Source organism: Erythranthe guttata, chromosome 5 (genome assembly GCF_056151865.1).
Source record: "Erythranthe guttata isolate IM_541 chromosome 5, IM_541, whole genome shotgun sequence".
Lineage (NCBI taxonomy): Eukaryota > Viridiplantae > Streptophyta > Magnoliopsida > Lamiales > Phrymaceae > Erythranthe > Erythranthe guttata.
This window is the reverse complement of record NC_142537.1, coordinates 11,845,521-11,873,260: the sequence shown is the minus strand read 5'-3', so window position 1 is coordinate 11,873,260 and position 27,740 is coordinate 11,845,521. Positions and strand designations below refer to the sequence as shown.

The following is a 27,740-nucleotide window of genomic DNA, read 5'->3' as shown; positions in this document are numbered from 1 at the left end:
AGCTCAGCACAAACAAATCAGTCGAATTGTTCTGGAGTTGTAATTTTGTATTCAGACTTTAAAATTATCAACATATGAGCATGCGGCAATCCCCTTTTCTGGAACTCAATTACATGAACATGGGCAGCGACTTTTCCAAATATTTCTTTTTTGAATAGTTGATCTTTCAAATCTTGGAGCTTTGCTCGAAAGACTCGGGATGTTAAATTTGGACGATCTTGAGCCTGTTGACCAACATATAAATTTTCTTGTATCTCTTTCCACTCTGGATTACAAGTCATTGTAATAAAAAGATCCGGTTTTCAGAATCTTTGAACTAATGCCAACGCGTCTAGATATCTGCGCCGCATATCTCTTGGACCCCCAATAAAAGATGCAGGAAGAACAATTCTTTTTCCAACTTCACCTCTCCTTTTTTCTCCTCTTGATACGCTATCAATGAGTCCTTGGTATAGCTCGGCTCTTAAATTAGTTTGGTTCCGTCGAAAGTAATCCAACCGTGTTGTCTCTAATTTTATATACATATCAACTGCATACTGTTGCAACAATCTTCCAGCCAAAAGTAGGGTAGACTGCCTCGCATTTCTGATCTGAAGTCGATAGCAACTATATTCTCGACAAGAAACTTTTTGATTGTTTTCACCGTTGATGACTGCACATTATATACAATACCAATATAATCTTATTACTTTAGAGTTTATTGTGAAGAGAGATGATATTTAATCTTTTATTAAGTACACACCTTCCTGTTCTTGTGAAAGAACATCTTCAACAGAACTGAATCTCTGTTGCACAGTTGTAGAAGGATTATTGCTCCCTAAAGTTTAATAAACATATTATATAGTCATGTATGTATTAACAAAGATATTCTAGAAATGAACACACTGTTTATGGTAATTGCATAAAATTTAGTTCTTAAAGTAAATGCATGTGTAAATGTATTTTCTAATGGAATTCCTATAGAATGTCGGTACTCCACTATTTAAAAATATTTCATTTGGGTCCATAACATATTTCTACAAATTACTTTTAGAAGTAGTAGAAAGAAATTTGTCTATAATGTAACGAAAAATGGACGATGTAGAAAATTTAATTTAAATAATAAAGTTTTCATTCTAACATACCCCAACAATTGCACTTATTAAACTCCCTAATATCTAAAATAATATCCTGAAATTTGTATCTTTGGCTTTTCTCCAATTTAACATATAAAAATAAGTAATATGAAAAGCATATTGTCATTTTTTTCCATTATACAAATATCAAATTATTTAGTTGGAATGTATAATATATGCAGCATATTGTGATATATATTAAGAAACCTCTTCGAAATTTTAATTATATATTTTCATCCAATCTTGTGAAAATTGTAGTAAAAACATATGAAAGTCCCCGACTCTCTTTCACTTATGTATCAATTAGAATATATGTAATGGAGTTGCTTCATGAGAACATACCTTGATTTGGTTCAGAAGACATATTATTTAGCATAGGCTTGTCGGTTGCAATAGAAGCACCTAAATTTATCGAGGTATTTCCTGATAGAAAAATTTAATATTTATTAGTACAATCATGCACCGAATGTAATATATATATATATATATATATATATATATATATATATATATATATATATATATATATATATATATATATATATATATATATATATATATATATATATATATATATATATATATATATATATATATATATATATATATATATATATATATATATATATATACATAGAGTTAATTGCCTACCCCTTTGAAATTCGAAACTGCACGATTCCCCCCTGTCATAAAAAAATTAGCAAATACCCCCCTATGCTTATTAGTCAAATGCGAAAACCCCCCTTGGAGCTGATCGTGCGGCTCACTCGCCGCGTGTGCGATTTTTTCTTCCCTTTTGCTTATGAAAGGACAAAACTACCCCATGGTTATTTGCAACATATAGTTTTTAAAGGTAATGAACTAAATTGAATTTTTAAAACAAATGCAGGGGTTGAATTGCAATTTTCAAGAACGTAATTAAAATCCTAAACCTATCCCCTAATTTCTTTCCTCGTGTTCTCTTCTTCCTCTCCAAAATTTCTGGACCTGAAGGATTGCAGCGATTAACTTAGGAAGGTCGAGCAGAGAGAGGGGTTGAGTAATGTTTGTGTTAGTTGGTGGTTGAATCGTGGGCGGCGGATTTGCAGAAGGTGGTGTTGCGGCGTTGGAAGCGTCGGGTGGAAGGACATGTATCAGAGGTGAGGAAAAAATCCCGCTTCGTCGAAGGTGAACGAAGTGCGGGCAGTAGTGGCGGAGCAAGAGCGGCTGAGGGGCAGAAATGGTGGATAAAGAACTGTGGATTTTGGTGGGGTGGGTCGGTGGGGGGGGGGGGGGGGGGGTTGGGCTGCGGGGAAGACGACTGTTCAGGGAAGGTGATTTTTTTATCTTTTTATATATTTATATTTAATAATATTTTGTGTATTTTATTTGTTTAAAATAGAAATAAAAATTAAGATTTTATTAAATATAATGAAAAAATTTCCAACGTATAATATAGCAAACTTACTTAGTGTATTTTGATCTTTTCACAGCTTGTCAATGGAAATAAAGTAAATGGGTCGAATGTGCATTCTAAAAGTAAGCATATGGGGGTATTTGCTAAATTTTTTATGACATAGGGAAATTGTGCAGTTGTGAATTTCACAAGGATAGTAAATGCAATTTACTCTATATACATATATTATATATGTTAGTATAGATTTGATTGTACCTTGTGGTTGTCGTGTAATGTCCTCAATATCTACAATCCTCAACTGCCCAGTGCCACGCCCTGAGGACCTTGATATGTTCGTACTAATTTTAAAAATATTCTGGTGCCATCCTGTTTCACCTTTTGGGAAAAGAAGTGGATACTGCAATGGGTCATAACATCCATAATAGTGCTTGATTCTGTATCTATGACCTGAATGAGCATGGACTACAATGTTATGTTCACACGACATATTCTCATTGTTTCCTTCAACCCATATAGCTGCAACTTGATCCGATGTGGGAGTGTTATATACTCTTTGGTCTAATTTAACATCTTTTGAGATATGAAGTTGCACCTCATCCATTGCAGGATAGTCTTTTAATCTTCTGAAGATTTTTGCATAAGGATTAATCTCCAGAACATGGATAAGTTTCTCCACAGTACCACCCGATAAAGTTGAGGTTTGAAGTACATTCATTCGATTAGTAACCTCGTTTTCAGTATCAACAAAATACAGCTGGAAGTTGCTAGGGCCATTTTCATTTGGATTTAGTCCTGGAAGGTCGTGATAAACCATTCCTTGTGCTCGAAAAGTGTATACCCCACGTCTTGCTGATGCAAGCTCCTTATCTAATTTCACGCCGAATGAAGTAAAAGAGAATATACAATTGAAGACACGGATATTATTTCGAAATTCAATTGCTTCTTCTGATTGTGAGGTAAATAGATCATACAATTCATCCGGAACTTCAATAGGTGCAAGTTTAATTTTTCCATTTCCGCAACAAAATGTTGGAGGCTCGTATTCAAATCTTGTAGCACCACAATGACTACAATCTGGCATTTTTTTCAATTCATGCATATCTGAGCATTGTGGATCATACAAAAGTGAACCTATAGGGGAAAAATGTATATATTTAATGTTTTGGCATAATATAAAATTTCAAATGTAACATGACACATATATATATATATATATATATATATATATATATATATATATATATATATATATATATATATATATATATATATATATATATATATATATAATATTTATATATTGACACACACACACACATACAACACACTCACACAAAATAGTTGGTGATAAACTAACCTTTTGATTCATAGGGAACCATTTGAGCTCTAAGAAGCCATGTAAGTGACGTAATACAATTTGGAGGAATAACTCCGTTTGAGCTTGAGCTCGAAACTGAGGGAGGTCTTCCAAGTTGTCGTTGCCTTCTTGATTCTGTAACATGTTCAATGTAATTTCTTTTTTCTTCTTGAGACAAATTTTGGTACGTATTATACTTCCTCTTCAAAGGTGGTTTAAGTACATTTTTTTCTTTTCTACGTTTCATTACTTTTTCTTTATATTCTTGCTTCTCCGTATTACTTAGACCGGCATATTTACGTTTCATAAGATCACGCCTTCGTTGACGTAATACATCTGTTATGTTACAAAAATATCTCAACAATTTTATGATTCTAAGTAACTTTTAATACACAACTTAAAAAATTGGATAATAATTAACTCAACCTGTAGCATTTTAATTTGTAAGGGTATCTTGTTGATGCATTACCATTTGCAAAGACACTTTTCACCACTAAGTATGCCTGGGGAAATTTATTACATATATCTTCAGTTACATATTCAATTAAGCTAAAAAGAATAATAATCATAACAATTTTTTAACATTATTAAATTGTAGTCCATATCCTAAACATTCATGATTTTAAAATTTTTAATTGGGTCACAGAGGATACATCCTCTTCTACTGATATTTGAACCACATCAAACCACTCATGGTAATCTAGGAGCTTGGACTAACGAATACTTGCATTCAACACCCCTATATATATATTTATTTTATGTTATTAAAAAGAACCTCTATTTAGCACAAAAACTCCATATAATCAAAAGTTAACATCTACGTATTGAAGCTCACTATTAAGGGCCTGCAGTGAGGTAAACGATATATATCCATGTTCGATTGTCCAAAACGAATTATTTCATATTTTAATTTGATGTGTTCGAATATGGTTTAAAAAATCGTAATAATAATAAAATAAAAAAATTAATTAAAACAAAAATAGAAACACAGAGTGTAATACTTTCGTAGATATCCGCTTTCGTTTCGAACCAATTTTAGAATTGATAGATGAAAAATAATACATTGTAGCTTCATGTAACGAAAGGAATATAATCTAATGCTTTCAGAAATTCTTTCATGGTGGGATAAATGACTACCTAAAACAAATCAGGGGACATCAAAGCGAAGACCATCCATCAATTAAAAAAGCAAATAGAAAAGAAAATTTATATTTTACCTTTAGCCGCAAGAATTTGAGAGCGCCTGTGATGGTATACTGGATGCTGGAAATGTGCAGGGAACTGGGAATGTATTACAACTGCAACACAAAAAAAGGATATCTTTGAACAAAGTTGAGAATTAAGAGCAATGAAGAGAAAAACTAAAAAAACCAGTAACTCGGAAATTTACGTATGAATTATTTTCAGGGCCAAAAAAAAAAAGGGAAATTAACCTTTGAATTTGGAATGATTCGGTGGTAAAAAAACTTAAATTAGAACAAAGTTAAGAAGAATGAAATGTGGTTCGGAGTTGAGAGCTTCTGTGATGGGAAACTAAATGTAGTGACGTAAATAATGAAGAAAAGCACACACTACTATAAAGAAAAAAAATTGGAGGGAATTATGTGAAAATTACCTTCGTAGTGATCAAGGGTTGAATGGCAGACACATGAGAATATAGGGGATGACCTTTCTCATTATACAAACAAAGAAACCAATCTGAAATAGGAAAATGAGGGAGCATGTATATTGTTTGGATTCATTAATTGAAATATCAATGGCCATGCGTTACAACCTAATTAATGTTGTCTAAGAGAGGCCGATCAATTGGAATAAGAATACATGGGAGAGCACAGAATATCTGATTGATATTTTTACCAAATTAACCACAATAATACATAGGGAAACTTACTAATACAAAGGGTGAAACGGGTATAACAAAAATGTTAAGAAACTTAAAACATTCGCGCTTTTAAGGTAGGGTAGATATATATATATATAATATAATCAAATTAAAAGAAAAAGAACAGGGGAAGAAATATAATTCTCTGCTGTACAAAAATAAAGGATTATAACAAAGATAATATATTAGCAAATACAACAACCATACTAATGCCATGTCTTAATTTATCATTTTTATTGAAAACTTAAAGAATCATTACGCAGCAAGGCTACAGAACCGGTTGATTCGGATTCAGTTCCCCAAGTCTGATCATCATAGTTTGGAATCTCAGATGATTGCGAAGGTTGAGGAGGAATCATCATATTTTCATCTTCACCTTCTAACATTTTCAAAACTTCACTCATTGACGGGCGATCGGTTGGACTCATCTGTATGCACCACAATCCAACTATTGTCATCTTTCTCCTCATTTTTCTCCCATCATCATCGTCTTCCTTTTCCTCATCATCATTATTATCATACACATTTCCAATTTCAATGTCTTCGCCTTTATTCAAGTGATCGTAAATCCAACACGGAAAATATTGGCTCGATTTGTTTTCAATATTAGGCCCCGTCCCTTTGTTAAGCCCCAACATTTCCATCAACAACATCCCAAAGCTATAAACATCGGCCTTGTAAGACACTCCCCCGATGCTTCTATTTATTAGTTCAGGAGCCACATAGCCTATTGTTCCCCTAACTGCAGTGAGAGTCATTGTAGTATTATCAGTTGAATAAAACTTTGCCAGACCAAAATCGGAGATTTTAGGTGTGAAATTTTCATCAAGAAGTATGTTGTGAGGCTTTATGTCGAAATGCAGGATTTGGATGTCGCATCCTCTGTGCAAATACTCAATTCCACGAGCCACTCCAATTGCAATCTCGTACTTCCTCTTCAGAGTAAGTGAATTACCTTTTTCCTTATTAAATATGTACTTCTCGAGCGAACCATTAGGCATGAAGTCGTAGACAAGGGCGCGTTTAGATCTTTCTGCACAATACCCGACAAGTTTAACCACATTAACATGATGGATCCTTCCAATTGTGGCTACTTCATTGATGAAATCTTGCCCATTTGAGCTAGGCTTGGCAAGTACTTTGACCGCTACATCAGGGCCGCTTCGAAGTTTTCCTTTGTAGACAGAACCGTAGCCTCCTTGGCCTAGTTTTTCTCGAAAGCCTTTTGTGATTTTCTTCATATCTGAGTATGTATAGCGGATTGTTTTGATATTTGTGTTACTTTGCAGGAAGCCTTCAATTACGTCGAACATTGACAAATGCCTTCTTCGAAATTTATAGATCAAAAGACCAAGCATGCAAGGCATTCCAATTACGATCCTCAGTGCTAGGCTGGACATAAGTATCAAAGCTGGAAACCGAAAATCTTGAAGTTATTAGGGTCACTCACTTCAAATTAGAGAATCCTTACAAGCATTGAAAAAAAAAATATTGTGAAATAAGTTCATAATGGCCTCCTCACAACAAATTTTTCATAATACTAGTTGGGACAGTAAATTAAAAGCTTGCTTATATTTTTCAAAATATTATTTATGTAACAAAATAATATTTTGTCTGTTTATAAGAATCTTAATTTAGGCATAGTTTTATATTCTATATGACTCCAAATATTTTTATTTACGTAATATAATTTTGATCATTAATTTAATAAATTAGTACTTTGTCATTTTAAGAGAATCTCCATTTGGGTAGTCTTATATTATAATATGATTCAAAATAGTACTTTGTCATTTTTAATCACCATTTAAAGAGAAAGCCGGCGAAGGTTGGCGACGGGGCTCCGAGCGGAAGCGGGAGCGGAGCGACGGGGAGGGGTGGCTAGTCGGTTTTGAGGAGGAAAACACGGCCGATGTTTGGTGCGTAGTACATTTTGTTGGAACTCGGTTGGATCCATAAAACAATTTTATTATTTGATTACGGTAATCGACTACAATTTTAAATTTATTTTTTAATATGTTTATTGGTTCTTTGTTTTGCCACATATAATTGGGCTTGGGGGTATTGCGGTGGTGCTTCTTTGTTCGGCCACTATCAATCTATTCTCTAACCTGGAGATTTTTCGTTTATTTTTCTATTACCTAATCTATTAGAGATGTATAATGTTTCGATATTTGATTTTGATGTTTCTATAATTTTTGTTTCGACTTAATTTAGTAGTTGATTACTTTAAGGTATTAGTTAATTAATATATTTTCGTAGTTAAATAATATATTTTTGAATTGTAGGTGGTGGACTTTCGCCAATAATTGTTGTTATTATTGTATTTGCGGTTGTTGGTGGTGGACTTATGGCCATTGATTGATTATTTTTTTGTGATTTTTGCGGTTTGTTATTGTTTAGTTATGTTGAATTGTGTTGAGTGCCAGTGACGACATTACAGTTGTTTTTGTTACTTTTAAAGTTGATTGCATTATTGATCACTATTTTAGCAGTCAATTTTATTAATCAACTACGATTTTAGTAGTCGATCTCTATTATGGTATAAACCTGACAAGAAAAAAAAGTTTAAACAAACAAGAAAAATGAAAATCAATTTAAGAAAAAAAATGGAGATGGTGTGTAGTGGAAAGAAGATAGTTGAACGGTAATTTTGAGATTAAAAACTATCGTGAGTTTAAATGGAGAAAATATAAATAGACCTCTTTATATTAAAACAATTTATGAGGGGTCTATATCAAAAAATCCATATTTATAAAAATGGCTAAACACAAAACAAGTTAAAATTCAGGCGGTAAAGTGCTATCTACAAGTAAAGATATGTTAATGGATAAGAACAATTTTTTTTTTTTAAGATATTCAACAATTTGATACTCACCTGTGCCAGCCGGAAGAATTTCCACGATCCCTGCACGTATACATGTATATGATTAGGAAGGCAGCAGACACGGTACGAGTATTATAATAATTTGATAAGGAGTGTAACCGATCTAGGGAAATGGTTTATATATATCATATTCATATTACACTTCTTTGTTTTCTTTCACCGCTATTTGACTAATTTTCTTAATAAAAGAACTCATAAATAAATTAAAGATTAAAGAAAAAATCCTTCAAATATTGTTAAAAATCATAAAAATGATGTCAAAAGTCCATTTTGGTCACTGATAAAATGATTACGTTACTTTTTACTTTTTATTAGGATAAACTAACCCATGTTTCAAAAAAATTGAGTTCACTATTTCAACACCAATTATACGATGACCAATTAAAACTTGCGGTAACCTTTAGGCTGGTGTTATTTGAAAGGAATGGATTGCAAATGGGTTCAAGTGGGGAGGATTAGAAGTGACTGTAAATGAGAAGGGTTTTCAAAATCCACCTTCATTGTTAAAACAATTGAAAAATGAGAGATACGAATTTGAAGTTCATTACCAAATGACTCAATCCAAATAAGCCCAAAAATCAAGATGGTCCACCCGAGTTTGGCATTAACTTTTGAAGAACTTCTTTTTGCCCTATAATATGACTAGTACTTTTCATTAATAGACACAAAAGCATCAAGTGTAATATTCTCTTCTAGTGACAAGCAAATCATTCAAGAGCATTATTCCCTTCTATTGATAAGCAGAATCTTGAAATTGCAATAGATTTTTAGGGTAAACTACAGTTTCCACCCTGTACTGTGAAAAATGTCGCATTCACCACATTAGTATTAAAAACTACAAAGACTCCTTTATTTTTGACAGCCAGTCAACATAAATTTAACGGTTTTAAATTTTGCAGTGCAATTACTCTTATACCCTCTCTTTTTTTCTTTTACTTTCTCGAAAATTCTCAGCCACCCACCACCAAAATCTAAAAGTGGACACGATGATTTCCCCACCACCATCACCATCGATCCGATCCCCTCCCGTCGAAAGGATACACCATCGCCGCCGCCACCACCACCACCACCACCACCACCATTGGGGTTTAGGTTAGAATGAGTTGTTGTCGTTTGGTGGTGTGACGGGATTTGGACAGTTGTTGGTGGTGGGATGGGATTTGGATGATTTTTAGAAGATGATGAAGAGAAATGTTGCTGAATTTTTGTACAGTTTGAAGAACGGTGGGAAGAGAATTGTTTTCTAAATTTCGATGGTGGGATAGGGCTAGGAGTATTCTTGTACATATTTTTATTTATTTAATATTATTAATTAAATTTCTATAATAAAGTATTTTTTTTTATATATTTTTGTCATTTTATAAATTATTAGAGCATATTTCATTATTTAGTAATTCCTATTACTTTTTGTAATAAATTTATAATTTACAATTTAAAATTTTCAAAATTATAATTATTTATGAATCAATAATTGAAACTTGAAGTTTTACATTTTATAATTGTTTCTATAATTTTATAATTTTTTTGTTAATAGTATAAAATAGTAGATATATATATATACACACACACACACACGCATTATAGTCAAGGGATAAACATGTCCAGAATATTGAAATATATGTGGTCAACGTGCCACATCAGCTTTGACTGGCAGAATAACTAACAACATGTTTTTTTTTTGTAGTTTTTAATACTACAAGGGTGAATGCGACATTTTTCATAGTATAGGGGTGTAAACAGTATTTTATCCTTTTTATGTTTTTTTCCGTTGGGATTTATAATTGTGAATAAAATTTTGTAAATTGAAGAGAATTTTTTTTTATAATTCAGGCATATATTAGAGAGTTAGTTTACCTTATAATTGAATAATTAGATGATAAATGAAGAATTATTTGAACAACAAAAGAGAGTTAAAGAATTACTAACATTCAAGAGCATCGGCCAACCAAGCTGGCCGGAAGTTACCTGCATGAATAAGAGCATTAGAATGACATAAATGTATTGATTGAATCTTAATAGTGTAAAATTTTAAAATGTTCAAGTGATGAGAAAATGTTCTTCTATGCATGAAAAAATGATGAACAATATTACATAAACATAATTGATTGAGTCTTACCGCAAAAATAGTGTCTACCAATTGGACTGTATATACATTTATCGTCTGAAGTAAAATCCCACGAAACCTCAAAACCATATAGCAGAGCTTTGTGCACAGTTGAAAAGGAAACATTCTCTCCTATTTTAAGTGACAGTGAAGTCATCACCACCAGGTCTATTTTGCACATATCCTTTACTTGGTGTACATCTGTGTAAAACATTACATATGCGCGACTTCCATTCACACCATATAATTTTCTGTCTGCACAATGAGAAGTAATTTCCAAAAGCTTCGAATCATTGACTGAATATGGGCAGCTCATAAAACTAATTGGATAACTTTCTGCCTCATAGAGGTCAAACATGCCATCAATTAAAGGGTATTTGGGGAATGAGCAACTCTCAATCATTGTGACATAAGGAATAGCAAGACGGACGGTGTGTTTGGTATAGTTGATTTCGCGGACGAGGTATTTATGAGAGTTGAGGTATAGTGAAGTTGTATTGTTTTCGCATGAAAGTTCGTATTTGCGATGACCGCAGCGTTTTGGATCGGTATTGAGCCTGAAAGGATAGCTAATACTGCGAATTTCGCCACATGAAGAAGGGGTGCAGTTGATTTGGTTTCCATGGGATTTTTGGATGAAATATAATTGAGTGGTGATGAAGAAATAAATGAATTTGAGAAGGAGGCTTTGGCTGAGGATATACATCTATGTATGTATGTATGAATATTTGGTGATTAATTTGAAGAGCTTATAAGTTTGGGAATATGATTAATTAGATGGAAGAGATGAGAAAAGACTATAGTAATGTGTGAATGGAGGAGTTTGTTTTTTCGTTAAGAATAATTGAGCAAAATATAGTGAATTCAACACAACTAGGAAATGCAGTCAACTCAAATTGTATGGAGGAAAATTCAAAGTCCACCAACTACTTGCAGAGGAAAATTAATATCACATTTTGTAAAAGAATTAATATTGATGGGTGAAGACTGAAGATTGATGTGTGTGTGGTAGGACTGAGTCTTCTTCACAAAAATTAAACAAGTAGTCTACCGTGAAATTTACGCTTGTGTGTGGTGTTGCTTCTTCAAAAGGGCAACACCACACCAATCACCATCCGAGCTAGGACAACTATCACATAACAGGTCATGATTAAGGAAATAGTCGAGTAATTTCCGTCAAATTATATTGGAGCTAATTGCAAATACCTTTCCTATGTAATCTCTAATTGGCAAATACTCACTGTCAAAAAAAACTCACCAACGCCCCCTCGTGTAATCAAAACTGTCTTTTTAGGCATTGACTAAAAGTGAATGACAAAAATGTTCTATGGATTTTTCAGCAATTAGTAAAATATATACTGTACAGATTTATTTTTTAAAACTTCTCAACTCTATAATTAATTTAATTAAACCAAATTTTATTACACAATTATTTTTAACTTTTTTTTTGTGTAGTTATTTTTAATTTTATAAACATTATTTATTAATAATTTTGTAATTATAAAATATAAACAGAAATTAAACATTTATTGTTGTATTAAAAGATTTTATATGTTTTATATTTTTTTTATATTACATTTTAATTTACATTAAAAAAAGGGTTAAATACAAAAACACCCATGTACTATGAACTTTGTATCAAATACTACTACACATAAATACAAAAACCCCCTTCACATTACATTTTTTTCAAAATATGATGAAAATACCCCTCCTTAGCCTATAAACAAAAGGGTTTGTTTGAGCCATTTTCCACTATATTTATAACATTTTCGGTCAATTTTAATTGGCAAATTTTGATATTTATATTTTTTTCTCCAAAACATTAAATTACTTAGTTTTTTTTTTACTCAATAAAACCTTTTATTTTTATCATTTTGAATTTCTTCATTTATTTCTTAACTGTCTTCCGGTAGTTCAAATTCTCAACAATCATAGGATTGTAAAGATGTTTGTAATCTTATGATGTTTGAACCACCGGAAGAAATTTAAGAAAAAAAAAATGAAGAAACTCAAAAATGACAAAAATAAAAGATTTTTATCAGAAAATTAAAGAAATATAAGCAATTAGATGTTTTTGAGAAAAAAATATAAATACCAAAATTCCCCACGTAAAATTGACTGAAAATGGCTCAAACAAACCCTTATATACATATATATACTTGAGTAGGGGTATTTTCGTCATATTTTGAGAAAAATATAATGTGAGGGGATGTTTATATTTATGTGTAGTACAGGAGGCATACGATACAAAATTCATAGTAGTGTTTTTGTATTTAACCCTTAAAAAAAGAAGAAAGAAAACAAAAATAAGTCTTCTTCTTCCCCGCTCCACCCCACCCCACCCTACCAACCACCCAAATCAACACTTCTTCTCCCCCACGCACCTTCCCCACCACCGGCTCACCTTTCTTGCACCCCATCTTCGCGTAGTACAATTTCTCCTCCAATTCCACTCTTCCTATGGCAGCCCATATCTGCAATTTGAACAAAGGCGGCGACGACAGCGATTATGTGCTGGAGAAGAAAAATCTTACCTATACACAACTCTCTCTCGCTAAGAAATGGGTGGTGCCAAACGGCGGCGGTGACTAGGGAGAGAAATTTGAAGGAGTAGGTGGGTAGCGGTGGTGCGACATGGGCCAGAAGGCGGCGGTGACGAGGGAGACAAATTTGAAGGAGTAGGTGGATGGCGGTGGTGCGAGACAGGCCAGAGAGCGGCGGTGGTGCTAGACGGGCCAGAAGACGGCGGCGATGCCGAACTTTTCCCAGGTTGGGAGGTGGGCGGCGAATGGAACGAGGAAGAAGATCTGAAAAAAAATTCAATTTTTGTTCCTTATTGCAATTTTGGAAATTTTAAAATTTACACTTTGGGCCTATAAATTATAGTTATTTATAATTTGACCACTCGGATTTTTTTTATTTATACAGAGGTATCTATGACATTTCACCCTAGAAATAACATAAAAATTCGCAGAGCCGCGAGTGAGAGACACGATTTGCCTTAAGGGATCTCGATGCATTGACTTTGGTTACACAGGGGACATTGGTGAGTTTCTTATAAGGGGGTATTTGCCAATTAGTAATTACAAAGGGGAGTTATTTACAATTTGCTCAATTATATTGTACTGAATTTGTTGGAGAGAAAACAAATAAATCACCATCTCAATTCTCATCAGTTCCACCACTATCAATTGGCTTACAAGGTCCTTGTGGCTATCCGGGTTTCGATCTAAACTGCAACAACAAAAATGATACTGTTCTTGTGCTTCCCTCCTCTGTAAATGTTGTTATGAAGGAAGTCAACTATAATTTAGCCGAAGTCAACTATAACTCACTCATCAGTTAGTTATATTAAGGGTTAAATACACTTTACACCCTTAAAATATGACTATTGTAATACTTACCTCCCTGAAATATCACTTGTAACAGTTACCCCCCAACTATTATTTAATTAGGGCTCGTTTGGTTACCGCTATAAGATTCTACTGACTAAATAGTAGGGGCTAATAACATGTTCGGTTGGTAAGATTCACACTCTTTCAAACCCGCTACTAAATTCAAAGCCCGCTATTAAATGCTACTATTTCATTAAATTAGTAGCACCCCCCTGAGATTAATTTAATAGGGGGTGACTAAAAAAGAAAAATACAATTTTATCCTTCAAATTATATTTTATTATTGTAAATTAAGTGGTTTTATAGACAATTCATAAATAATAACTGATTTTAACAAATTTAATAGAAAATCTAATCTAAGAAACCGAACATGCTACTAACTAAAAAATTAATTAGTCAATAGGGAGTTAATCCAATCTCATGTAATCCAATCTAATCCAATATAGGTAACCGAACGAGCCCTTAGTATATTAAAATTAAAAAGACACAAATACCCTTATACTTACACATTATTTACTGAAGAATTTAATTGGAAAAAAACTATCTCAACTAACTGAACAATGCAATAAATACTATATAAATATAAAATGTTTATCTAGCTAGGTGGCACTCGAATAAATGCTTAAAGAAAAAAAATAAACATGATTGAATTAATTTATTATATAAGTTGAGAACAAAAATTATTACATACATCCAAATTTTTACAATTGGAAAAGGCTAGGATCGAATATTTTTTTTTTTTTGATTTCGAGTTTTGTTTATTGTGGGTGCATGATATATTAATTTGTTTTTTGAACAATACTCAAACTGTAAATTTGAATTTTTAATTAGTTGAATTTTCTTGTAAAAAACGTGAATCAATCTTTTTTTTCTTTAAATTATTTCATTCAATAAGTTAGGATGATTTTAAAATAAAAATTAATGTATTGGCATTTTCAGTTATTATTTTTAATTAGATAGCTAAAATAAAAATAAAATATGTCAGCCAATAATAAATAATAATTTAAAGGGTATGAGTGTCATTTCAAATTTAATGTGCACTTTCTATAACAGGTAAGGGGTAAGTATTACATTATATACTCCAGGGAGGTAAGTGTTACGAGGGTCATACTTTAAGGGTGAAAAGTGTATTTAGCCTTTATATTAATATTCAATTTAAGGTCGAGATTCCGGTATTCGAAATGGAATTCCGATGACAAAATTTTATCTCCAGCGATAAAAATCATAAATATATGATTCATAAAGTAGAAAATGAGGTGGAGAGGAATGACAGAAAGAAGGGGGAGAAAGTGGGAGAAAGAAGAAACAGAGAAAGAGGAAGAAACGTAAGGAAGAAACAATAAGGCTAGGGCAACAATTCATAATACCCGTTTTGGATTTCCTGACAAATGTGCAATTATAAAATTGATCTGGCTCTGTTATTTTGTGTTTTAAGCGGTTATCCCTCATTTTCCCTGTAAAATATTATGTATTTCATTATTTCATAATTTTTTTAAGTACCAAATGGCAAATATTACTTTATAATTTATAATTTAATATATTGAAATCAAATAAAATGCAAACAAAATATATTAAAATAGAAAAAACGTATTAAAAAAAAAAGAAAAAAAAAAGATGTTAGGGGCAATTCTGTCATTTCACACAAAAAATGAAGAAAATTCGCAGAACCCACGAGCGAGACCCACGATCTGCTAGGACCCCCTTGTGTTATGACAAACCTGCACCAAATCCCCCTGTGTTCTTTTTATTGCGTAAAACCTCCCTGTATTTCATTTTTTCTTGCATGAAATCCTCATATCCGTTAATTGTTAACACCGTTAACTAAAAAGAGGATTCTGCAGGTTTAATGTAACATAAGGGGGGTTTGGAGCATGATTTTGCAACACAAGGGGATCTATGCATAATTAATTTATTGATTTAAAATTCAATTATTTTCTCAAATTATTTATGTTCTTTTCACAATAATTAATCCACTATAAATTATAAAAAGATATAATAATTCTAATAAAATAGTATATTATAAAAATCAAAAAAGTTAATAAATTATATCATATAAAAATTGATTTTTTTTTGAAACATTCACCATGTACACCTATTAAATTTATATTTTTCATATTGTAACTGAATAAATGTGCTCGAATTAATTTAAGAAAATAATATGAAATTTAAATGAATAAATTAATTATGCATACAACCCCCTTGTATTGTAGAAAATATGCACTAAATCCCTCTCTATTAAGAAAAAAAGCATAAAATCTCCTCTATAGTTAACGGCGTTAACTTTTAATGGATAAAGGATTTCGTGCAAAGTAAAATGAAACACAAGTGGATTTTACGCAAAAAAAAAAAAAAAAAACACAGGAGATTTAATGCAGTTTTTACATGGGGGTTTATTTGCAATGAGGGGGATTGTCGTCTTTCGCTAATGATACGGGGTATTTGCTATTTTCGTAATGACACACGCAGTTGCAATTTGCACAAGGGTAAATGCAATAAGCTCTTGTTGGTTACAACAACACTAAAAAAAATATTTTGCTTGTTGGTTACAGAAGCACTAAAGGAGAGACTAATTGCGGGTAAACACTTTCTTAGGTTTTATTAGTATTTATTTTTTCTAGTGGACGGGTTCTAAAGCTGACATATGAATCGTGTTTCAAAGGTTTTGGTTGCTTGCTTGCCGTGTTAATCCTCGTCGCTCTCGTCCATCAATACATCATATTTAGAAGACGAAAAACAAATCGAAAAGATAAAGAAAAGATGAAAGAAAAGTTGAAAATGGAAGTTACGATAATTTTCTTTTCTTTCTTTGGTGTAACTGATGCAAAACTAAAATTCATACTGAATTATCGAGACCATTGAGTGTCTTTGAATTTCTTGTATGACTAACATTTAATAGATACATGAGTTCATATTTTCTGGTGCTTTTATACGTTGAACTCTAAAAAATATCGATTATTTTTCATAAATATACATTAAAAGACTAATTATAAATTAATATTGATTATTTTAATTTTGATAGGGGTATTTTGGTCATCACAAAAAAGGGAAGAAACCTCCTCTAACATTCCCACTTTATAAGTAACTAGTAAGTACCACGTGCTACACACGTGATTTATGATTTTACTTAATAGATGAAATACTAAGATATACATTCCTATGTTATTATTACAAAGTTTATTTTTAAAGTATTTTAAGAATTGCGTTAGAAAGTAAATAGAAACAATACTTATACTTAGAATGTAAAAAAGTATGTCACTAAATAAATGAAAGGCTTAATTCCACTTTGCATCCTTGAAATATAGTCATGTGTCACTTTGCACCCAGGAGAAAATGAATAGCATTTTGCACCTTCGAAACACAATAAATCGTGCATAGTGTACCCCAAGTTGATTTTTAAAGCTAATGAAGCTAATTTAATATTTTCCGTGGTATTTTTTTAGGATGCCAAATGAAATTTTATATTTTTTATATTTATCAATCCTTTTGAAACTACAAAGTGCAAAAGTAAAAATGCATATCAGAAATATATTTAAACTTTTTTCACAAAAATATATTCTACCAATAAAAAAAGAAGAAAAATCCTTCAGATATTTTGTTATCAAGTTATTTGAAAATTATATTTTGTTCCAAAAGTTTCTACCAAATATTTTCATGTATTACAATAAAATATCCATCAATAAAATAATTTAGTTATATCTTTTTTTTGGTAAGAAATTATAGTTTTTCCATTAATTAGTTATGAATTTTTTTATTTGCATTGTGTACGCTCAAATTCATGTTGGTTGTAGATGAAAATAACAATCTAATTTGTTACTTTGCACCATGAGAAAAAACCCTAATAGAAATTAAAATTACCCTCATTAAGTTTTAAATATTCAATTCAATGGTGCATTGTGAATGATTTATTGTATTTCAAGGGTGCAAGATGCTATTCTAAATTTTTAAGGGTGCAAAGTCCCAAAATGCTACATTTCAAGGGTGCAAAATGAGATTAAGCCTCAATGAAGTGGTCTAAAAGTTATGTATTATTGATTGTACGAATGATAACTTATTGAAATATATACTTAATTTAGCTTTAATAATATATTTTGTTAATTGTTGAGTTGTTAGTATATGCAGTTTTTTTTTTTTCAAAATACAAACAAACAAACGTGGAAGGAGAAAAATGAATATCATAAGGCTCCGTTTGACAGAATTAAGCATTGAGTGTTTAATCAATAAGAGTTATATCTCAATGCTGAATGTTGAACAATTAAGTCCACTTGATTACTGAATATCAATAATTACTAAATAATATTATTTTCTTACTATAAACTTGTGTAATGGTGAAATTAAATGTATTAGTTAAATTTGAGTAGTATATATAAATAAATTTAAAATTTAAAATATATCATATAGAAAAAATATATTATGACAAAACATAAAATTGTAGATAAGAATTAAAAGTCAAATATTAAATGTACATATAAGTATTATAGTATCAAATACAATGGTGATAACAGGAACAACAAATATAATAATAACTCAAACACACTGTCCCCTCATTTACTTCATTTTATATTATTTTTTGTCAAAATAATAAATTATTATTGGCTTCCACAATTGATGTAGGAGAGATATGAGATAGCCGTGGATGGCTTTTTTTATCCAAAACTCATTCAGATACACATTTTACCGAATAAGCGAATGATTTTTGGCTGAACCAATAAGAGGTAAAATATTCGGTTCAGAAATTCAACCCAAACACACTGAATGAGATCATGCTTACCGAATAAGAGGAAATTGCTCATTCAGAGGTCATTTAGTGGTGTTCAAACATGGCCTTAATGGTTAGACTACGTATTAGTTCCGCACAAGAAATGAATATGATTCTCTCTTTCTCTCATTTTTTCCCTTTTTAATTCGGAATTTCTTTCTTGAATTTTTCTTCACTTTCAATTATCTCAGTTTTCGTTGTTCTTGTTGTCTTTACTTTTTCTTTGTTTCTCCCAGTAAACTACTCCCTCTGTTCCACAATAATTGTTTATTTTTAAAATTATTTTTGTTCCATATTATCTGTCACTTTATATTTCCAATACTGCATTAATTGTGTAATTATCAATTTTACCCTTATTAACTATCTCCAACACTCTCTCACATTAATTATTGGCAAGGGCATTTTAGTATAAGAACATATATTTTTCTAAAATTAAGCAACATTTATTGAGATCCTTAATCATTGTGCACAAGCTAAAAACGACAGTTATAAAGGAACGGAGGGAGTATCTTTTTTTATTGTAATCAGCGGTACCACTTTTGTTGTCCATGGATTATGAATAGAGGTCTTTACAAATAAGCCCATCAATGGGTACTTATTCAATAAAGGGATATGGGCAGCTCATAAAACTAATTGGAACACTTTTTTGCACATAGTAGGGATAAAACATGTAATCCAATAAAGGGTATTTGGGGAATGAGCAACTCTCAATTAGTGTGACATTAGGAATAGCAAGACGGATGGTCTCTTTGGTATAGTTGATTTCGTGGACGAGGTATTTTAGAGAATTGATATATATTGAGGTGGTATTGTTTTCGCATGAAAGTACGAATTTGGGATGACCGCAGCGTTTTGGATCAGTCATGAGCCTCAAAGGATAACTAATATTGCGAATTTTGCCACACGAAGAAGGGGTGCAGTTGATTTGGTTTCCATGGGATTTTTGGATGAAATATAATTGGATTGTGATGAAGAAATAAATGAATTTGAGGAGGAGGCTTTGGCTGAGGATATACATCTATGTGTATGAATATTTGGTGATCAATTTGAAGAACTATAGCTTATAAGTTTGGGGATATGATTAATTAGATGGAAGAGATGAGAGATAGAGGACTATAGTAATGTGTGAATGGAGGAGTTTGTTTTTTAGTTAAAAATAATTGAGCAAATAGTGAATTCACCACAACTAGGAAATGCAGTCAACTCAAATTGTATGGAGGAAAATTCAAGTCCACCAACTACTTGCAGAGGAAAATGATTGATATCACATTTTCTAAAAGAATTAATATAGTTGTTTGAAGAAACTATTTGATCATGATCATCAAGCAATAAAAAGATTTTTGGATGGCTGAAGATTGATGTGTGTGTGTGTGGAAGGACCGAGTCTTCTTCACAATAATTAAACAAGTAGTCTACCCTGAAATTTACGCTTGTGTGAGTGAGTCTACTTCAAAGGGCAACACCACACCAATCACCATCCGAGTAATTTCCGTCAAATTATATTGTAATCAATTTTTATTTTTTGGAGGAAAAACATATAAATCACTATCTCATCAGGTCCACCACTATCAATTGGGGGATACAAGGTTCTGTATTGCTGTTATTAAATGGAGAAAATAAAACTCTAGTCTGCCAATTTGAATTACATGCACATAAATAAAGATTAATAATGTCTTCCTTTATTTTCTTGCTTTTGTTATTTCCACTTGTTGTAGTAGTAGTGCAAGGAAACGGTGATGATTGTACTCCAATCAGATGCAGTAAAAATAGCCCGATAATTCGGTTTCCTTTCAGACATCAAACTCAGCAACCTCAGCACTGCGGCTATCCGGGTTTCGATCTAAACTGCGACAACAAAAACAATACTGTTCTTGTGCTTCCGTTCTCCGTAAATGTTGTTGTGAAGGAAATCAACTATGCATCTCAAACAATTCTTGTTTATGACCCAGAAAATTGCCTTCCACAAAAGCTACCCCATCTAAACTTATCTACCTCATCCTTCAACTTCCATCTCAAAAATGATTATGACTACTTAATTTCAGACGCCGCCATTTATACATGTTCTGATGCAGACAAATATTTTGATCGCTTCGTTCCTTGCCTTATTGATCCCATCAACAAATACTATATTTTTGATCTCATACAACAATTGACTTCTTGTACAAAGATTCATGATATTTCAGATGTTCCACTGAGTATAACCGATAAAAACGGCTTCCGATTGGAGTGGTCTGAGCCATCATGTGGCCACTGTGAAGCTCAAGGCAAACGATGCAGCTTATTTAATTCCCCGAGACATGATAGTATTCATTGTATCGACAAACAACCAACCACAATTCATCATGGTATGTTTTATCTCATCCCATTTTTTTCAATTGGAGTTATTGCATTTACTACCTCTGAGAACTGTCATAAAAAAATTAGCACAAATTCCCTGTATTTATTTTTAAGACAACATACTCGACTCATTTATATTTTCTCCATTGACCGGTTGTAAAACGACCGAAGTACCCTGGGAGTTTCTGCAAAAAAACTAGGGGACCAAATTGAAGTTTGAAAAATTTAATCAAATAATTCAGGGGACTGAATTGTAATTTTTTGAAAATACATAATATTTATAAAATATTATGTATTTCATTATGTCATATTTTTATAAATACCAAATATTGCTTTAGAAATATTTATAATTTAATAAATTTAAATCAAAGAAATGCAATAAAAATATATTGAAATAAAAAAGAAGAAAAAGATGTTGGGGGCAATTCCGTCATTTCACACAAAAAATGAAGAAAAGTCGCAGAACCCAGAGTGAGACACACGATTTGCGATGAGGGGGGTTGTCGTCTTCCACTAATGAATACGGAGTATTTGCTATTTTTTTAATGACGCGGAAAACACATAGTTGCGATTTTCATAAGAAAAATGCAATAAGCTCTTTTTATTCGGTATAGATTATCATTTGTCTAAAGAAATATTTTGCTTGTTGGTTACAGAAGCACTGAAGAAGCGACTGATTGCAGGTAAACAATTTCTATGCTTTTAATAACATTATATTATTCTAGTAGATGGGTTCTAATCTAACTTATGAATTATGTTTCAAAGGTTTTGGTTGCTTTTTTGCCGTGATAATCCTTGTCGCTCTCGTCTATCAATACATCAGATTTAGAACTGGCAGAGAGAATCAAATCAAGATTGAAAAGTTTTTGCAAGATTATCGAGCCCTTAAGCCGAGTAGATTCTCATATTCTGATATAACAAGGATCACTCATCAATTTCGCGATAAATTAGGTGAAGGGTGTTATGGAGTTGTTTACAAAGGAAAGTTGAACAATGAAATAGATGTTGCAGTTAAAGTACTAAACAATTCCAAAGGAAACGGAGAGGAGTTTGTGAATGAAGTAAGCACGATTGGGAGGATACACCACGTCAACATTGTCCGTCTTGTTGGCTTTTGTGCTGATGGATTTCGAAGAGCTCTTGTTTATGAATTTCTACCAAATGATTCCCTCGAAAAAATCATTTTTCAAGCGGGTTCTAAGAAAATATCTCTTGATTGGGAAAAGCTAAAGGATATTGCGCAAGGCATAGCCAGAGGCATAGAATATCTTCACGAGGGATGTGATCAACAAATACTCCATTTCGACATAAAGCCGCAAAACGTATTGTTAGACCACAACTTCAACCCGAAGATCTGCGATTTTGGTCTTGCGAAATTGTGCTCAAAGGAACAAAGTGCAGTGACAATGACCGCGGCTAGAGGAACAATGGGCTATATTGCACCTGAAGTACTGTCCAGGACTTTCGGGAGGGTTTCGTATAAGTCTGATGTTTATAGCTTCGGAATGTTGTTGCTTGAAATGGTGGGAGGGAGGAAAAACGAGGATCGTAATGTAAATAATACTAGTCCGGTATATTTTCCGCAGTGGATTTACAATCATATTAATGCGGAGGATAATCCAATGTGGGCACAAATTGATGAAGAAGGAAATAGTATAGCAAGGAAACTTAGTATAGTAGGGTTGTGGTGTATACAGTGGTGTCCGACAGATCGTCCGTCAATGAAAGTTGTGGTTCAAATGTTGGAAGGAGACAATGGCGATCTCACAATGCCTCCAAATCCATTTCCAGCTACTTCGAATTCCGTTGGTGCCAGGCATTATCAAACTGAGATGGCTATCATATTAGAAGAGTAAAGGCTAAAGGATATATATATATATATATATATATATATATATATATATATATATTTCTCTTTTATATATCTTCCATCGTAGAATGCGTATGTTGATGTGTATCCTTTTTTTTGTACCTTTTTCTTGTTGGAAAAAAAATTATTGTTGTGTGAATTAATGGGACCTCCTGAAGACCTTGTATGGCGTAACAAGGAAAGAGTACTCATAGTTATTTACAAAATTGATTCACATGGATTACATGTACATTCACTACTCAACATTTGTATAATAATCTTAGCTAATCACTTTTTAAATATGTAACTCATAATTTGGCTGATCTACAATGCAAGGCTTTCTGATTTTGAAGTGGCAAATGATGAGCCAACTGGAGATAAAGTCATATTTCGACAGAGTCATATAGTCACAGCTTCCCACGACTTCCACAAAAACAACATTTTATTGTCACACAAAATTTGGTTGGACATTAGCACCGCGCCTTGCATGGTACTCGAACTAATATATATTGCGGATGTTATATCGGGGATTCCTCCGCCACTATACCACGAACCCGAGTATTTTTCGATGCCGTAGGCATCCCGGGCACTAAAGTTTGAGCCCGATAGAGAGTTGTTGGGGAAAGAGCAAGTGTCGTTTCTAAATACGGAAGCATCGGTAATACGGATTGTGTAGTTGGCGTAGTTGATCGATTGTACGAGGTAATTTTGAGAGTTGAGGTATAGTGAAATTGTATTTTTCTCGCATGAAAGTTCGTATTTGGGATGACCGCAGCGTTTAGGATCGGTATTGAGCCTGAAAGGATAGCTAATATTGCGAATTCCGCAACACGAAGAAGGGGTGCAGTACTTAATTTGGTTTCCATGGGATTTTTGGATGAAATATAATTCGGTGGTGATGAAGAAATAAATGAATTTGAGGAGGATGCTTTGGCTGAGGATATACATCTATGTGTATGAATATTTAATTTGGTGATTAATTTGAAAAGATAGAGCTAAGTTTGGGGACGAATGTTTGAGGTTGCAGAGTATGATGAGGTGTGTGAATGGTGGAATTCTGTTTATCTTTTTTTCTTTTTTTTTTTTTTTTTTTTTCTCTTTTTTTGTTTTTTTTATTCAGTACTAGGACCACACCACACTAGGGGTGGTAAACGAGCCGAGCCGGCTCGCGAACTCGATGAGCCGGCTCAACAAAGGCTCGAACTCGAGCTCACGAGCTCGTGCTCGAGCCCAAATCTAGTTGTTTGACAGCACGCGAGCCGGTTCGCGAGCTGCTTTTTTTTATTTTTTTATTATATATATATATATATATATATATATATATATATATATATATATATATATATATATATATATGTATATATATATATATTATTCTTATTATTATGATGATTATTATTATTATTATTATTATTATTATTATTATTATTATTATTATTAACTAAATAGTAAATAGTCTATAATAATAAATATTTCTAGTATTTAAATTAAAACAAATCTATATTACTTAAATAATTCATAATAATATAAAATATTATAATAGTAACTATTATTTTTATTTTCCTATAAATAATTTTTAATAAAAAAATAAATGATTTTAATAAAAAAATTAAATGATTTTAATAAAAATATAAAATAATAATAAAAAAAAATTAAGGTTATGTTTGGTAAGGTTTTCGAATTATTTTCACACTTTTCCCAAAATTAAAATTATCTTTCTACAATATTTTAAAAAACTTTTCCCAAAACAATTCAAATATTTCTCTCTCTAACAAATATGATTTGACCGCTACAGTGAAAATTGTCTTCCCTAAAATACAAACTAAAATCATTTGATTTTTCAAATCATTTGACTTGCTACAGTACAAATTGTTCCCTTTCAAAACACAAACAAACTTTATTTTATTGGGATTATTTGACAAAACCCCCCTCATATGACATTTCCTATTAGAGGGTGTCCATTCTTTTTTCACCTCTTTGAGATAAATCCATAATTTCATTTTAAAATATATAGTACAATTATACGCTCCACCAAACCCACCCAAATCTCACGCCGTTTAACACTAGCCACGTTTTCTCTCCCTCACTATTTCTCTCGATCCATATTTCCATCTTCCCCATCCGCCCTCTCTTTCTTCCATTTTCCTTCTCTCAATCCATATTTCCATCTTCCCCATCCGCCCTCTCTTTCTTCCATTTTCCTTCTCTCGGCGGCGAAATTTGATATGTCCATCTTCCCCATCCACCCACTCTTTCTTCCGCTTTTCTTCGCTTGGCAGCCGGAATGAAGGACCACCATGACATAAAAAGCAAGAGAAGACAGAACCAGAAAAAATCGATGATGACAAGGCTTAATCCCTACGATCGGATCTGGAATCTACAAACAGATTTTTGTGAGGGATTTTTGTGCAGAATATTGCTTCGTGATATTGGTGTTCCGATCAGGCACGTATTTGTGGGGAATTTCATTCCCCCGTGTGTGTGTGTAGATAGACTAATGTTGATTCATGAAAAAAAAGAGAACTCCATGAAAATATAAAACTTGATTCACATGAATAATTTTGTGATAACGGCGAATGAGTGCGAAAATTCTTTTGATTTCAAACATGTTTTGGTTTCGAAATTCGATAATGTCTGATTTCAAACATGTTTTGGTTTTGAATTTTGATAATGTTTGATTTCAAACATATTTTGGTTTTGAAATTTGATAATTTTTAGTAAGGAATACAATACGAATTAATAAGGTGAAGCACTAAATATTATCGAGAATTCCATAATTTTCAAAAATATTTTCAAATTTTGGATATTTTTTTCTGAAAATTTTGAATTATAATTGAATTATTGTATTTTTTAGCTGCAATTGGCTATTGTTTGGCTGCTATTTTGTTGCCGTTCTTTGCTGCTGTTTTCTTTTGGCTTTGCTGCTGTTTGGCTCCTAATTTGCAGCTGATTTTGTTGTTGTTTTGCTGCTGTTTAAGATGTTGGTTTGCTCCTGTTTTTCTTGTTGTCATTTTTTCTCTATATCCATAAATAAATTATATATGATGGTTAACAAAATAGAAGTGACAACTAGTCGAATTGTTGAATTAGCTATTATATATATGGTATTTTCAATATACTTTTGAGGCTCCTTCATGTTTTCGGTCACTATTTGAGTATTTGTTATTATACTTTTGTTGTAATTTTTTAGTGGATTAACTTATTTCGTAGTGGATTATGTTAATATTTTAGTGGATTTCGATAATTTTTGTAGTGGGTTTTGCTGAGATTATAGTGGATTTTAAATTCTTGCTTTGGAGACTGATTTTTAGTGAATGAATTAAACTGACACGTTGTTGTCTTATTTTTCTTTGGTTTAGGTTCTTGCACAAACGGGTGATGGCAGCAAGTGGGACGATGTTGGGTGATGATAGGTTTGTAGTGTTTATCACCGGGTCACTCTAACCTAACGAAAACCACGAGCAACACTATCATAAATTCGGAAGCTTGTAGTGGATTTCGATAAGTTTGTTGTTGATGCATAAGTGTTTTTCTACGATAAGTTTTTAGTGGATTTTGATAACTTTGTAGTGAATTTTGATAATTTTGTAATGGGTTACGTTAATTTGTAGTGGATTATGTAAATTTTTATTCGATTTCGATACGTTTGTAGTGCACTATATTAATATGAAAGTTGATTTTACGATAATTTTATACTGATTTCTACGTTAATCGAATAGCGGTTTTCGATGAATTTATAGTGGTTTTCAATGAGTATGTAGTGGATTTTTGTCCATATATTACATTAATTTTGTAGTGGATTACTTTAACCTATAAAGTGGATTTTGATAACTTTATAGTGAGTTTTGATAATTTTGTAATGAATTACGTTAATTTGTAGTGGATTATGTAAATATTTATTCGATTTCGATACGTTTGTAGTGCACTATATTAATATGAAAGTTGATTACGATAATTTTATATTGATTTCTAATTTAATCGAATAGTGGTTTTCGATGAATTTATAGTGGTTTTCAATGAGTATGTAGTGGATTTCAATCCATATATTAGGTTAAGTTTGTAGTGGATTACTTTAACCTATAAAGTGGATTTTGATAACTTCGTAGTGGATTTTGATAATTTTGTAATGGATTACGTTTATTCGTAGTGAATTATATGATTTTTTATTCGATTTCGATACATTTGTAGTGCATTATATTAATATTAAAGCTGATTACGATAATTTCATACTGATTTCTACGTTAATCAAATAGTGTTTTTCAATGAATTTATAGTGGTTTTCAATGAGTATGTAGTGGATTTCAATCCATATATTACGTTAATTTTGTAGTGGATTACTTTAACCTATAAAGTGGATTTTGATAATTTTGTAATGGATTACGTTAATTCGTAGTGAATTATATAATTTTTTATTCGATTTCGATACGTTTGTAGTGCATTATATTAATATTAAAGTTGATTACGATAATTTCATACTGAATTTCTACGTTAATCGAATAGTGTTTTTCAATGAATTTATAGTGGTTTTCAATGAGTATGTAGTGACCAACCCTCATTAGGAGAGTTGGTACCTAGCCTTTACATCGAGTCCCCCCTTCCCCTACTTCCCCTTGTAATGGACTTGAATTTACTCAAAAAAAAAAAATGAGTATGTAGTGGATT

The 27,740-nt window shown here is 32.0% G+C and overlaps 2 protein-coding genes, 1 long non-coding RNA gene and 1 pseudogene across 5 annotated transcripts; 2 read left to right on the top strand and 2 right to left on the bottom strand.

Annotated features, from left to right (window-relative positions):
* Nucleotides 1–17: 17 nt before the first annotated feature.
* On the bottom strand, nt 18–3,626 carry LOC148770630 (uncharacterized; annotated as a pseudogene).
* Nucleotides 3,627–5,876: 2,250 nt separating this feature from the next.
* Nucleotides 5,877–20,136, bottom strand: LOC105963498 (rust resistance kinase Lr10). 3 transcript variants are annotated; one of them, XM_088818814.1, is made up of 4 exons: nt 19,523–20,136; nt 10,751–11,058; nt 10,561–10,599; nt 5,877–7,161 (listed from the first exon to the last, which is right to left on the bottom strand). In XM_088818814.1, exons 2-4 carry the CDS (start codon nt 11,052–11,054, stop codon nt 5,984–5,986), a joined length of 1,521 nt encoding a protein of 506 aa, XP_088674940.1. In that variant the 5' UTR covers nt 11,055–11,058; nt 19,523–20,136; the 3' UTR covers nt 5,877–5,983. The 3 variants fall into 3 exon arrangements, with proteins under 3 accessions (XP_088674940.1, XP_088674938.1, XP_088674939.1); XM_088818812.1 differs by lacking the exon at nt 19,523–20,136 and having other exon boundaries at nt 10,751–11,745; XM_088818813.1 differs by lacking the exons at nt 10,561–10,599; nt 19,523–20,136 and adding an exon at nt 8,626–8,655 and having other exon boundaries at nt 10,751–11,572.
* Nucleotides 20,137–20,464: 328 nt separating this feature from the next.
* Nucleotides 20,465–23,098, top strand: LOC105976263 (rust resistance kinase Lr10). The gene is made up of 3 exons (XM_088818815.1): nt 20,465–21,237; nt 21,886–21,912; nt 21,995–23,098. Exons 1-3 carry the CDS (start codon nt 20,562–20,564, stop codon nt 23,083–23,085), a joined length of 1,794 nt encoding a protein of 597 aa, XP_088674941.1. The 5' UTR covers nt 20,465–20,561; the 3' UTR covers nt 23,086–23,098.
* A 1,830-nt stretch (nt 23,099–24,928) lies between these two features.
* LOC105968004 (uncharacterized) lies at nt 24,929–26,766 on the top strand. Its single transcript, XR_016031440.1, has 2 exons — nt 24,929–25,523; nt 26,438–26,766. It is a non-coding gene; the product is annotated as an uncharacterized LOC105968004 (long non-coding RNA).
* The last annotated feature ends 974 nt before the right edge of the window (nt 26,767–27,740 follow it).